At 45.9% G+C, this 15,593-nt stretch overlaps 1 protein-coding gene across 1 annotated transcript in view; it reads left to right on the top strand.

Moving 5' to 3' along the window:
* Nucleotides 1-11,894: 11,894 nt before the first annotated feature.
* The window catches only part of si:dkey-215k6.1 (transmembrane protein 132B), a 216,550-nt gene continuing 212,851 nt past the window's right edge, over nt 11,895-15,593 (top strand). The window contains exon 1 of the mRNA XM_047329298.1: nt 11,895-11,902. Within this exon, the coding sequence (XP_047185254.1) occupies nt 11,895-11,902 (8 nt within the window). The remainder of the gene's footprint in view (nt 11,903-15,593) is intronic.

Below are 15,593 nucleotides of genomic sequence, written 5' to 3' on the forward strand. Positions count from 1 at the left end.
ACAATGCAGGAGACAAGATGCATATTTCACCGGTGGTTTCACACTATCAGCTTTTAAGCTGTTTATGACTTTGAAAATAAATAAATGATGTTGTTTTTTTAAAGAATCGAGTATACACACAGTCCTTTTTATTGAGAAAAACATGAAACAGACCTGTCTTTGTGTGGAAGACGGCTCCGTAGAGTAGTTCAGAAGTCTCTTATGGAGACGGGGATCATAATTCATTAACTGCAAACCTTTTAATAGGCCAAGAGTTTGCAAACATAATTGTGGGTGTTTCACATGGAAATAAAAAGCTCAGAATGTAATAAGTCAGTTCTTCCATGTCCACCTCTAGTGAATCTGCAAATAGAGATTATGTTTTAAATTCTTATTTTTGTTCGTTAATGACGATTGAATTAAAGAAGGAATGTGAAATTTTGTTGCATTTCCTGGTTGACAACTGTCGTCTTCCCAATGAAGCGCAACCAGTCTTGAGAGCAAAGACTCAAACAAACAGCATCTGTTCCGAAAACTTCGAGCCTTTAATACCCCGTTGCAGCTCTACAGCATCAGCGTCTGCGTCGTCTTTCTCTAAGATAAAACCGAGAGAGTCTTGATCCCGTGCTGGCTGGACACAAGCACACGAGGCGCGTGCACAGGGCTTTTGTCAACGTTTCTGCTTTCTTTTGCAAACTGATATTTATTTCCTGCATCTCTTTCTGTAGATGTTGAGGCGCCGCCATCGCCATCAGCAAGCCGACAACGTTCTAAAAGTGAATCTGCGTTGGTGCTACAGCTACAACGGGAGGCAGCTTGTGTTGTCCTGAACCTCAGCTGTAGGGTGAAGAATATTGGCATATTGACACATTGAGAAAGTGAGAATGTGTGTGTGTGTGTGTGTGTGTGCGCGCCCGTCTTTTTGACTGACACCCACCTTAGACATAATCTTGGCAGTTCAGTTTTAAAAAAAACCCCGCAACCTTTGCAAATGTGAGAGCTCGGACCTGCCAGTCAGCGCAACTTCAAAACAATATTAAAAATAGAGGAGAGAAGTGAGACTTGTTTTAGAGTCCACTGAAAGAAGTCTCGCCAATCTGGTGTTCCCAACGGGAGGAACTATGGGACGCTTTGTTTGGCGCCCGCGGGAGAGACGGACGGGGGGAAGAGGAGGCTGCGACAAACTCGGAGAGTTGTCGCGTTGAATATAGAAATGTGTGGTCAAATGAAAAGCTGAAGTGTTTACCAGATTCACAAATAATAAATAACTTTCATCCGATGAACATGAATGATAAGTTGCCATTCAGTCCGCCAAGGGTCCGTTATCCCGTCCGATATTTGCGCATATTTCCCCAACTGTCAAATGATAATCTTAATGGGAAAAATGTTCCAACCCACCACTACTATATTATGTTAATTACCGCCGCCATGGAGGTTATGTTTTCACCCCTGTCCATTGACTCCTCTGTTGGCCGGCGCGAACTTGGTGTCTATGCAGTTTGGAGAGTATTCCGTCTTTGAGACGGACGGTCTCTAGAGGCCATCGGAGGAACTGCTTATTTCCGCACCTCTGATTTCCGCTCTTGTTGGCTTTGGGGGGCTGTGTTACACTTACCATTTTCGTTGGGCCACCTAAAGCGAAGTGGACTTCCCCAGTGGCTATAAGAGCCAAAAATCGGTTCGAATCGTTTGAAGAGAGCGTGGCCTCCACTACAACATGCTCATCTTCCAGTTTGGATGAATTCGTTCCGCACTCCTCGTTTATCCTCCGAGCTCGGAAGATGGAGACCTTCCCTCTTCCCAGATGTGTTACTGCTCCTTTCTTGTTTGTTCCATGTCCCCCTATTATCCTCAGGTCCCCCAGTCCCTCCTTCACGCAACCTTTTGAGCTCCCTCTGAAAGCAATTTAAAGACAAATGGTCGCGAGTTCTCTTCTGTGGACACTCTCGTCGGGTCTGATTGGCCGATAAACGCTTCTTCCCCGCTCTTCGCAAATTGTGCAAAAAGAGCCACAGGCCAATTGTGTGAACGCCTGGACGCAAGTGCCGATTGCGTTTCGACTGATTGTTTGTGTTAGCGCGTGGCACAAAGCGAAAAAAAGCCCCGGGGGGAATAATCACAGCCAGAGAGATGCATATTTTAAGTAGATACAGTACAGTACAACCAATCTGCCTCGTGTGTCCTCCCCCCTTTACAGTTCGGTCCTCGCAGGGGCACACACAGCGACGCCGTGGCTCTTCTTTCACGTCCACCGTCAACAATTAGTTTGAGACGACCGAGCGCCCCGCTCCGCGACAGTAGTTCTTTCCACTCCCCCCTCTGAGCAAATGAACTCCAAAATTCGTTTGACGCGGTCATTGGACTGGGCGTGACACGAGGAGCAGCTCAGCGGAAGAGAAGCTCTGCGGAGACATGTGCTCGTGCAGAGTGCCCCCCCCCCCCCCCCCCAGACAATTTTCAGATTTCCCCTTTTATCGCCGCGGAGGGAGACGATGTTCATGTGCCTCGCGGAGATCGAGGCAATTGCGACTTTATAAAAACCTTCAAATTGGTGCCGTATCACCGTGTAATTTGACAGATATGATCTGGGAAGCATTGGTGCCGCCGCAACCAGTCACAAGCTTCGATGTGTCTACATGTGAGTGTCCTGTTTACCGCTTTGATTTGATCTTTGGTTATCTCAAATCGATCACAACATATCAATATCCAAATAGAAAAACGAAAATATTTTTCCATGACAGAAAAATCTCCAGTCGGCATAAATCTTGCACACACATTATTTGGGTTCGAGGAGGGACAGAAAGAAGCGGACGCTTATCTGGTCCTTCCCGCTTCCAATCAGATTCAAATTACATATTATTATTTAAAAAAAAAAAAAAAAAGTCTCTCTCAAAACTTAAATGTATAATTTTGCAAAATAAACTGTATTTTTCGGCAGTACATTCGACAACACATTTAAATATTGAGCCGATGCTAATACTTACTCAAATAAATGCATATTCCTGACAAGCGTAAGAAATATTTGCATATGCTTTGTTGTGTCTAGTTACTTCTTTCTATTTGTCATACTTTGAAAAAACGTATTTCTTTTTCTTTCTGTCGGTGTTTTGGTGAACTCCTATCATTTTGTCTTTTCACAACATAGTTTTGCACTTATCTGCTTAGAACATTTTCCATTTTCTTTTTTAAGCAAAGTTCAGGTGGGTCTGCTGTCAAAGCCTTGGGCTTCATGGAACGTATCGTTGAAAAGACGAGAGGGGGTTGGAAGACACAGATGATCCCACCTGCTGTGTGGTGGCCATGGCGATTAAAAGACAGGATGTGTGGAACATTCCTGAGACTTTCAGTACGTTGATCATTTTAGCCTCTGTACACTATTTCACTTCTATTGTAGATGAACATGTTTCACAGGAGACACAACAGCAGAGGCGATGGGAAACAGCGTACACGAAGTTCCCACGCGCCATTTGACGCTACCAGCTATTCTGTCACATCAAGGCTTCATGATCTGAGTTCAAGATTTTACCAGTATGCATCAGGAGCTCAGAGTGACAAGGTTTGAGATGAGATGACAAAAAAATCTAAACCTCTGTCAACCGAAAATACGTACAAATATTCGATTGCACATTATAGAGTACTTTTATTTTACAGACAAACGAAAAATAGAACACATGGTATTATAAAAATCTATAAAATCAAGGGGTCAGTGACACAAGTTCAAAAACAAGTTCATAGTTTATAATCTATCTGACACAAAGTCTGTTGTCCATCGATGGTGGTGCGGTACTGTGAAATGGAGAACAAGTTACAGGACAAGTTATCACACCGCGGCCGCAACCTCGTCAGCACGTCACGACGAATTATTTATATTCTGTATTTGTCAGTGGCGCACGAAAAAAAACAAAAATTTCTTGCAAATTTCATGCGCGAGCCCCCTTGACCTGGGGTCATTGGCCTGCCCGCCCCACCCACCGTGGTTCCAATTCTCCTCTCCTCCGTCATCGTCATTGTGGGGAGTAGGTAAAAGAAAGGCAGAGAAATAATAGAGAGAGTGAAGAGACGAATCGCATCCGAAGTCACAAATAGCCTGAGCATTTTTGATTTCCCTCCAACTCCGCCCGTCAATCTCGCTGTTCTTTTTGCGGAGGAATCGCTGGCGCCGACGGGCGACAGGATCCGAGCGCGCGAGCAGAGCGGGAGGGCCGATCAGTTCACGTGTGTCGGAGGTGGCCGCTTTCGTCTTTTACCCCTCTCGCGTGTCGGGATCCTTTTTTCTGTGAGAAATACTCGAGGGTGGGATGCATTTGGCACTTTCGCTATCTTTTCGCGGATCTGCGTGCGCGCTTGTGCGTGTGCGGTGAATGACGCGGGGCCGTGTGTGTGTGTGTGGACGTTGGAAAACATGTACTTGCGTGGAGTTTGCATGTTCTCCCCGTGTTGGCGTGGGTTCCTCCGGCTTCCTCCCACACTCCAGAGACATGCAGAATGGGGTCAGGTTCATTGGAGACTCTAAATTGACCGTAGGTGTGAACGTGAGAGTGAATGGTCGTCCGTCTCTGTGTGTGGCCCTGTGATAGGCTGGTGACCTGTCCAGGGTGAACCCCGCCTCTCGCCCAATGTCAGCTGGGATTGGCTCCAGCCCCCCCCCCCTGCGACCTTTAAGTAGATGATGGATGGATGTCCCACTTGTTGTTGTTGCATGAGCGCTTATCTTTATCCTCAAAACTCCCAATGAAAAACATTTTGACTCCTCACCTTTACAAATAAATAAAAATAAAAATGTCACATAAAAATTTTTGATACATTTTTTTGAGTAAATGCTCCTACGATTTCAGGCTAAAACTAAGAACCTTCACTAATATTTAGTATTCAGATTCAACGTTCAAACTCCACTAAATCTATTTCTACAAATCCAAGCATATATGACAAATATTGCTGTGGTTCTGTAAATGCAGTACCGGCAACGATAACAATGAGAGAGCATGAGAGAGATGGTGTGTTCACGAAATTCTGAATGAGACAGGAATAAGAACGAAGGAAATAATGCTTTTTGATACGCAGAGTAACTTTTAAGATCGATGTAATAGAAGATAAAAAAAACAAAACGTTGTGAGAGTATAACGCTCAAGCTTCACCCATTTACCTGCGATAGAAATTAAACTCACAGCGAAAAGTTCACGGGTCACGTGAGCGACCTCCATCCTACCTCAACGGCACGATGTAGGAAATCATGTTGATTTTTTTCTTCCCACGGTGGTTTGGTCCGTCGTCTCACGCCGGCATCGATCCGTGTCCTTGACTGCAGTCGGCTTCATTAAGACGTGGAGAGAAGGAGAAGAAATGAAACGCAGAGAAAATGGTTCGTGATGCACATAAACCCTCTGCGAGGTATCGCTTTTCCATTTGCTTGTCAGGGTCGGCGGATTACAGAGGGATAATGTGTGTTTCGTTAATGCACCTGTGTGTGTCCACACTTTCGCATACAAAAACACACACACACACACACACACACATTTTGTTTTTGCATTCATCCACCGTGACCCTCCTCCGTTTGCAACGTTTGTGGAACTATGCAGCACTTCAGACACTAAGACGTCACATTTGCCAATTGATAAACCCGGTCATGACACGTGCGGTAACTATGTGCACGTGCACATGCGTCTGTCCCCCCGTCCCAATGCGAGCGTATTCATGTTCCCATCGTCCGCGTCCGGTCGCGTGGCGAGCTGAAGAGGACCATGTGCACGTCCGCATGAAATTGAAGGGGAGGGAACGGCCTGCGATGGGGAAACGTAATTTTTTTTTCACGCGCTCGCTTTTGCTTAAATCAGCATGTTAAAATGCAGATGTGGCAAAAAAAAAAAATACAAAATAAACACATTATCCACCGAGGCGTGGAATTTATATTAGCTTGTGATTTGTGCGTTTTATGAAAACGTGCGTGTAGTGGATGTACTCTCATTCGCGACCTGTCCCTTTTACTCTCTGGTCTTCCACTATCAGTTGACTCGATTGTGCTGGATGTACGTTTGACAATCAATCTGATTATTTCATGTAATGGGCAAATTATTGCTTTTGCTATTAGTATTTTTGAGTTTTTAGAAATACACGGTAATTGTTTTGACCTTTTTTTGTTTACACGCCAAGATATTATTTACCATTGAGAAGTCAAGTCTGAACGCAGACATGCTTTCTGCAACCGTTCTTCTGTCTTTATGTTCTCTTATTTTACACACACACACACACACACACACACACAGACACGCAATCACAAACATCGCCGAAGCGCACGCGGGCGATTCGAGCTTTATGTTCCCGAAGCAATGAAGCCCATTTAGTGCAGCGCCGCGCGTCTTGTAAATTAGGTTGAGAAATCATTATTGCACGTCTAAACGTGGCAGCGATATTAATCTGCTTTATATAACACATTGCAGATTTCACTGTGGGAAGCTCCTCACCTCAGCACTCCCGAAAGGGATCGTGGATCGATTGGATCCCCGTCTCAGATATTAAAAAGGGCTAAAGAACCATCGCCCGGGAGCGCTGTTCCCCGCCTCTCTGCCGAGAGCAGGGGGTTATCTTTATGGACCCCTGATATCTCGGGCTGATGCTAATGAGTGAGCCGCTGACAGAGACCTTGTTGAAGATGGCGCCGTCGCAGCCGCGAGTTCTGTCCCCGAGAGCGTCGGCCGCGGCCTGCCGAACGCCCTGAGGATGACAAGTCGGAAAATGGGTGTCATGGGGTAAATTCTTCTGAACCGCGTGGCCTTCCGGATCGGACAATGCAATGCACATTGACGACTTCAAAACGGTCCGCACCGGCGATAAACACGCCCTCTCAGTGAGATCTGCAGGGCCCAGGCAACGACCTTTGGATGCCCCCGATCCTCCCGTGAAGTTTTTGAGCCCCTCGAATTCAATCGAGAAGAAAAGGCCAAATGTTACTGGATTTGGATGCAAGCCCAGACCAGATATCAGACTTCCAGCTATGTCAGACTTCAACTCTAAGTCCATTTTCATGCATCACAATGTGTCCCGTGCGTCACCACGGCGACACTCCCCACTATTTTGGTAAATGCCGAGTCAAGTTGGACTCTTCGTTGTCTTGTTTGTACTTTTAATCAGCCGCTGCGTCACTCGTCTGTTACTCCGTTTCGAGTCATTGCACGGAGGAACTCGCGGCGCAATGGACCGCACCTGACATCAGCTTTCGTGCTTTCACCAAACAAAACTGATCTCGTCCAGACAATCTACGTTAAGTCACATCTTCAAACCCCAGCGCCTCCGTTCGCCCGTCAAGAGAAGTGGCGTTTTGGAAGCGCCACGTCTGCAGTCTCTCGCCTCTCTCACTCGTGTCTATGTTCCTCGCTTTCCTTTTGCTCCGGTGACCTGCGGTGAATTTTTTTTATCCGCCCCCTTCCCCCGTCCCCAGGATTCCACCAAAGTCCATCCACTCCAACCCGGGGCCAATCCCCGTAGACCGGGCCGTGGGAGACGGCTGTAATTGGCCCAGAAAACTGGATGGATGTACGTATGGGGGGGCAAAGAAATGGAGGAGGATGTGTGAAGGGGAGGCTTTTCCGGGGTTTAAATTTGTATTTATTAGTATCGGGGATGTAGATGTGCGTCCCTGATATACATTCTTTGATCAAGGTCGCCGGATACTGTTTGAACTTATTACGAAAAGTGTGATTTTCGAAAGCGCAGTCACCTGATGAACTGCTCCTCATCCCGCAGCCAGTCACTAGACCTTCACTCGTTCTTGACCGTGTTTTGCAAGTTTGATTACTTTTCATTCTTTGTCCATCTTCGCGATGGGAAGCGTCTAAAAAAGAAGACACATGTGAACCACTTAGACCAGAGTGTGTCAGTCAGTGAAAACCTACGTGCGGGGAAAAAAAGACTCAAAAATGAAGAGTGAGCGGTCGTTTCATTGGAAACCCCGAGCGGGTGAAACAGCAGACCTGCCCATTAACCAGCCGGGCGGATGAAATGATCACACATTATACCGCTGTCAATTGACCCGATCCCCGTCTCGTCGACTCGTCGTTCCACTAATTTGTTGTCCGCTCCAAACAGGCGCCGAAAGCTGCGTGCGTCTAATTATGAGGACAAATGCTACCTGGAGTCCCCTAACGGAGACTGATGAACGCCTCGTGGCCCTGACGCGCCACTCGCGTGCAAACGGCCGCGTGCGTCACACTCGCCTCTCGGCGTGTCTGCTTGCGGTTCTCCGTCGTTTGAGACCGGGGAGAGTCAAAAGGGTCGAGGCGACACAAACGGCAGAACTTTCTTTGATTATTTACCATCTCTCGAAGTAACTAACTGCAACACATGGCGCATTCAAGGGGCACTTATATAGAAATACATATCTATAACTTATCTGCGGGTAAGGGGGCAGTAGAATATGGTTAGCATGGTTGGTATTATGTAATTTATAATAACATATGTATTTTACAAAATGCAGCTTGCTTGGAGATCCATCCCGTTCGCAATTAAGGGTTCACAACATCGAATTATTCCGAAAAGCGAAAACGCTGGCTTGTAGCACAACGCTGTTCATGATTACAATGAGAGGATACGTTCAATTTAAAAACGTTCATAACACCTTGCGTACAGAAAGCACGAAAGCAGCCATGGTCTGAGGGCGTGTTTACGGCGTGTGTGTTCTGTTTCACCTAACCTTTTGTGTTTCACCGTGCTGATTTCTCACTTAACTCAGAAACACAAGGACCCTCTGTGTCCCCGAGGTACTTCACTGCGAAGGAGTGCGCGCACACACACACACACACACACACACACACACACACACACACACGCACACACACACCAGACAAAAGTGAAATGTCCTGTCCCACGAGTGTATGTTTCCTGTTGAGTGGGATTACACGAAGCGGTAACCATGCCTCCATATGGAACCCCAACAACTCACACACACACACACACACACACACACACACACAGATTTGGACCCAGACCAGGGGTGCAACAGCTTGCTATGAATATTCAGCGAATGATATTTTGTGTTAATGTGTGTGTGTGTGTGTGTGTGTGTGTGTGTGTGTGTGTGTGTGTGTGTGTGAGACGGAAGAGAGAGAAATTAATAAATAAACAGGTAAGCCTTTTAGTCCCCTAATCTCACCTCGCTGCCCCTTTATTTGTCTTTCGCTCGGTGACAAACACACGTGTGCACACTCCAACACAATTAAGAAAGAGGGCTGCGTTCCCTCGTGTGTGTTTATCATGTAGAACACTATTAAAAAGCAACGGCGAGCTTTGTTCTGCTCGATTCTCATTTACTTATTTTGTTAATTCCTCTGTGTCTTTCTTTCTCTCTCTCTGTCTTACACACACACACACACACACACACACACACACGCTCACATTGTGGCTGATTCTGTGTACATGCACAGATCGGAGACAGATACAAATACACACAGAGAGGCAGGCAAGGCAGACAGAGAAAGAAAGCTGACGTCTTTCTCCAAGTGTGTGTGTGTGTGTGTGTGTGTGTGTGTGTGTGTGTGTGTGCGTGTGTGTGTGTGTGTGTGTGTGTGTGTGTGTGTGTGGGTGTGGCAGGAGACCGTCCAGTTGGCTTCAGGTGGCAGCTTGCCTGCCACAGCTGGGGCGGTTTAACGGCTCTTACCGGAGGATTACCGTCTCAGTCTGAGCCAGGCTAGCGGCCTTGTCAGCGGGCGGACGTGACGCGGTGGCAGGCAGACGACAGAACGGCCTGTCTTACTCCAGTAAACATCAACTTAAAAAACTAAAACATAAAAAATGCGTTCCTCGGTGCAGAGGGACAGAAAAGTTTCGGCGGAACGGAACTTTTTAGACTGTTTGTCAGAAGCAAATTAAATTGAGCGCTTATACAACACATTTGCTGATAAAGACGTTACTTCCTGGACAATTCTGGGACATTTGGATTGTGTCTTTAGAAGCCTGCATCCATCACCACGAAACATGTGGAGTTTAAGGCCTGTAGCTCCTGATGACATGCAGACATCGACCCCACGCCAATCCGGAAAATATAGATTAGCATGCAGCACAAAATGGAAATGGAAATGGAAAGGGAGTGGCCTGACGTTGGCGCCAGAGTAAAAGGTCAAGTGGTCACCGAATCCAGCATCCAATGCAGACTTTGTACTGCATTGTTTCATATGATGATCAATAATGTAAAAGAGAAGAATTAGAGTTTGAATTCTTATATCAGTCCGCTCTCACAGACGGGGGCTGGTGTTGGAGGAGACATCTGATGCCTTTTCACGTCCCCCTCTCCTCCAGTGTGTTATATGGGTCCTGCTCTGCAGACGGGCGGAATATAAATTCACATATACCGCATTAGCTCTGTGCGTTGCAGCGGGGCGGGGGGGGGGGGGGGGGGGGGGCATTATTACAACACCCGATTGGGATATATATGCAACCCATGCAGGGTATGCAATCGCCCCTCCGACGCTTTTCATTCTGCTTTTTCTTTTTTTCCATAAGAATTTTCCAGACCGCCTACAATTATGCCAACTGACATGTCATTCAACACACCGGCTGCTTCATTAGAAGGGTTATGGGGATGGAGAGACAGGGCTGCATCTGTTTGGGGGTAGGGGGGGCAGGGCCAAGTGGTTCAGTATGAATTACTGTCTCCATAACTGCAGGTCACCGCAATGTTGATGATGACCGAGTGACTTTCAGACAAGATCCAGATTAGTGTCAGTGAGAAAAAAAAAAAACAGAGAGAGAGAAAGAGCGAGAGCGAGAGAGAGAATGTTTGTTATGTGACCCTTTTGTGTCACTGAAGACAAAATGGCAGATGGTAGTGAAAGCTGTTGGTGGGGAGGGGGGGGGGGGGGGGGGAGCAGACCCCACTTCCCATTAAACGCACACATACACAGCAAAACCATCCATTTTATTTAAAGGAGACATATTATGCTCATATTCAGGTTCATACTTTTAATTTGGGTTACCACTTGAAAAGGTTTTACATGTTCAGAAAAGGCGTCAGTGTTCTCACGCTGCCCATTCCAGCAGCTCCTCTTCTCACCCCCTGACTAAAACGCCTGGATGTCTTTTAGCCCCGCCTCCCGTTAAAACCCCTGTCTGCTCTGATTGGCCAGCTGGCCCAGTCTGTCGCTTTCAAAATGTGTAGGAAATGTCACGCCCCTTCGCCAGAGAAGGGGAGATTCTCAGATCGCAGGCGGGGCTACCCCCAAGGAGTCCAACTGTGACATCACAGTGGGAGAGAAATCTGAACCAGTCGTCCAGAGCCAGGCTTGCTTTGCCACTTTCAAAAACAGATGAATGAGGTATACATTTTCCAGAGAGTCCTAAGCTATACTTCCAAGAATGCCCCGCTCTCAAAATTAATTTCGGCGCTCGTTTATCCCGACACCCTCATCTGATGACTCGAGACGAAAGAAAGCCTCGGCACTTGACTCGACTTTGACCCGACCATCCACACAAACTTCGTGGGACTTAGATGATCAACTCCAACCAACTTTTTTCATGTACTAAAGTAAAAAAAGATAATAATGATGATTAAAAAAAATTCCAGGTAAAAACTAAGCAAACAAAAAATGTTAAAAAAAAAAAACCCAAACAACCAACCGAACATCTGGTGGCTGGCACTTTTTCTACGGGCTGCCTGGCGAGGCGTGACCAGACGCCGCGGTAACGACAGAGACCAACACCTCGTTAGGCCCTCGTTGAGCTCATTAAAGCCCCGCTCATTATGTTTCCTGCTAATGAGGCTGCTTGGAGGGGACTGAGCCGTGGAGGGACGTGGGAATGTGCCGCGCCGCTTCCAAGATGGAACAGGGCCTCGCGCGCGTCGCCTAGGAAGGAGAGAGGGAGGAATGAAGAAAACAGGAAGTCGGGGGTGAGAGAGAGAGAGAGAGAGAGAGAGAGAGAGAGAGGAAGGGATGTACAGGTAAGGGGGAAGGATGAGGGAAGAGAAGGTGTGTGAATGAAAAAGAAGAGGGGAGAAGGAGGCTATTTGCAAGTTTTTGGTCCTTTGGAACCAACATTACTTTCAAGGTCTTGTCTTTCTGTAGGGGTCTTTAAAGTTTACACATACTGTATATATATGTTTTCTTATCAAGGCGTTACCTTTGCAGTCTACAGTGACCCCCCCCCCCCCCCCCCCCCCCCCCCACAAATTCACAGCCAGAAGCTCAACTTAAAGCCCCAGTACCGAAACCGACCGAGCAACCGACAGGGGACACTTTACGGTGGCGCACCACTTGATTCCAATCCCGGTTTCCAGCAGCGTCTGGAAATTCAATTGAACGGATTTGAATGGATTTTCTTACGGTCAACTGATGTTTTCAGCAGCAGGTCTGTGCTTAGTGACTGTTTACCATGATATTTTCAGTCTTGGTGTGCGAGGAACTCTCAGATTGTGTGGTCTGTGTGCATGGACAATGGCAATCTATGTGTCTCATCCTCACTGTCAAATGTGTCAGGATTTTTTTTGGAGTGCTAATAACCTGTTCTTATGCCCATGTGAAACAGCCTAATGACGGCCCTGCATTGAAACAGCTAACACAAGAGAAAGACTCTTCCATTATCAGTCAGCTTGAGTTGGCAAGTTGTGCTTTTTCACAGCAAGGGGGGAAAAAAAGCATCACAGAGTAGATGGGTTGAGCGGAGGTAAACACGGGAGAGGTAAAGAGCGAAATGGGTAACAATTTTAATGCGGCCAAGAAATTCATGTCTCTTCTTTTTTTCAAAGTGCGGACATTTTAGTTTTCCGCAGCAGACGTCACGCGGACGACGGGGCTGTGTGATCTGGTCGCCCTCCAGCGTTTCTGCCGGGTCCGTGGCCATTGATGTGCTTTGTGAGTTTCTGATAACCGTGTGCACACACGGAGATTCGCTTCGGTGAAGGCCGGGTCTCTATTTGTGATGCGCTGCGTGTATCAATGTGCCTTTCTGTGGGCCTGTTTGCCTGTGGCCTCTCTTTTCGTGTGGCACGGGGCAAACTGTTTTCATTGGCGCTTGGTGCGTGCGCGTGCGTGCGTGTGTGTGCTTGTGTGTGTGCGCGCGCGCGCGAGCGAGCGGGCCTTTGTGTGGGTGAAGCTGAACAAATAAAGCTTGTTTCCTCTTTGATTGTGTTCACAGTGTCAAGCACTCAGTCTGTAATTAGCACACAGGCAGCCATCTGTCCAAACAACCAGCTCAGAACAACTCCTGTCCCGCTCACTTTCACCGCTACCGCAGCATCCATCCATCACCGACTCTCTTATTTGCTCGCCCTCCTCTCCCCCGTCTGCCTGTCGGCCTCCGTCTCCGTCTCAGTCTGTCTCCTCGTCCCTCGAACCCTTTTTTCGTTGTTTGCTCGTTTTCTGACGCCGCCTGTCCGTCTTCTTCTCTCTTCTCATTTTCCATCTTTCTGTGTTTGCGCGGGGGGGGGGGGGGGGGGGGGGGGGGTCAGACGGCTTTATCCCGAACACTGAACCGGAACGTTATGGCTCGTTCTGTTCCCGTCTACTGATGGTTCGGTGCGCGCCACAAACTCTGAGTAACTTGCCAAACTGAGTTACTCAGAAAGTGATAAAACACGATGGTATTTGTGACTCCAAAAAGTACTGATAGAAGAAGAGTGATAGCAAAATTCATATAGCACCCGAACCATCACCAATCAATTATTATTTTCATATATAGGCAAGAGCTTCTGCTTTTATTTTTCTCAATATGAAAAACTCCAGTCTGAGGAATCAGACACAGCAATATACTGAGGGCTATTATTTGCCGACTAACAAGAGAGAGGAATGCAAGCCCGCAGGTTGTCTGTCCACCTTATTATTATCATTATTATTGGTAAGTGGCGTCTAGAAGCTTTAGTTATAATAGCAGTAGCAAAGAAGGAGTTGTAATATGGAATAGAATAAAAAAGTCAAGAATTATGGGACGGTTGCGGCGGATTTGAAGGGTCGACAAAACGTGGAACTTTGACATAAGAGGCGGTCCACACAGGTCGTCTGGACTGGTGTGACCAAACCATCTACTGATGGATCACAGCTTGGTGTTGGTTTCAGTTCATTCCTGTGAACATATAAACAAATAAAAAACTAGACCAAAATATTACAGGGTTGAGGATTGTCATTCATTTCCCATCAGTAAGAGAAATATTCACGACGTCCGGGATTGCTCTGTACTATTGACTTACTTTAATTTCTAAAATGGTTGGCCTATAGCTAAACATTTCATTTTTTGAACCCCATTATACTGTATCTTCCCCACTGAAACAATTCAGATCTTTAACATTTCATACTTAATACAAACTATTGTATATTGTATTGTATTGACGTGTCCTCTGCGTGTTTCTCATTGTGTATTTTATCTTTTATAATATATCAATCATTTTTATGGGTTGATAACTACATCTCAAAGGGAACCCCTAAGGCGTTTTGGAATTACCCCTCAATGGGAACTTCCTGGGAATCAAATTTAAACTGGTAATTAAAGATTTGGATAATTAAATCTGGAACTTGATACAAGTTGGAAGCCAATTCACTACAATCTCCCCCATGTTTGTACTCTAATAAGATCAAATTTAGAAAACAGCCTTTTTAAGTCTTTTATTTGTCAAGGGCATCTCAATTATACAGTACATTATCCACTATCACCCTGTGATTGCAGCAGCATTTGAATACATCTACTGTCAGTGTGTCCTGGACAGGGAGTCAATTTATGTTATTGTAGAAGAAGAAAGTAAAACATTAATGTGTTACATGAGAAATTGATCACTGCAAACACTGAAAAAAAGTCTTTGTTAGTCATCTGGTAATTGGAAACTTTGGTTGGTACCCGTCTCACACACACACACACACACACACACACACACACACACACACAAACAATTAACCATTATGACAATATCCTTAATTCAGAGTTCAGAGTGTTGTGGCCAAATTTACATAGCTGTGTGTGTGTGTGTGTGTGTGTGTGTGTGTGTGTGTGTGTGTGTGTGTGTGTGTGTTCCTGTGGGAGACAATCACAGTGAAATGAGTGTAATTAAGCTGCCGGTCGCGTCGGGCTTCTGTCGAGAATTAATATTTGCTGGCTGCATGTGTTTGTGTCTCTGTGTAAGAAGTGATATTAGCATCTTCCTGATGAGTCACCTTCCCGCCCCCTATCAGGTGGCAAACACTGCGGCCCCCAGGGTAATGTGCCCAGCAAATTGGATATTTACTTGAATCACTATTGCGTCCCTGGGTTTTGTGTGTTCAGATAAGTGGAGGCTTAATAAATGAATGTGTGTATCTGCGATATGTCGAAATGTGTAATGTCTCTTTTAGACTACGTCCCTCCGTTTGTTCATCAGTCTTTTGTTCAAATATTTTTTATATTCTTTTTTTCATGAACCGTGTAAATCTGTGTTTATCAGTCTATGGTGTAAAATAATAAATCAAATGTTGATTACGAAACACTCAAAGAAAGGTACAATAAAAAAAATTATACAAAATAATTAGTAATATGACTATTATTTTTACAGAAAAACTTACCTCCACTTCACATTTCATCCTACGGAATAATCATAATTGTGTATTTTGCTATCAGTAAGCAATAAAAAATATCACAATATGAACAAATTTTTATAATTCAGAAGCCAAATA

The sequence above is a fragment of the Scophthalmus maximus genome, chromosome 19 (assembly GCF_022379125.1).
Source record: "Scophthalmus maximus strain ysfricsl-2021 chromosome 19, ASM2237912v1, whole genome shotgun sequence".
Classification (NCBI taxonomy): domain Eukaryota; kingdom Metazoa; phylum Chordata; class Actinopteri; order Pleuronectiformes; family Scophthalmidae; genus Scophthalmus; species Scophthalmus maximus.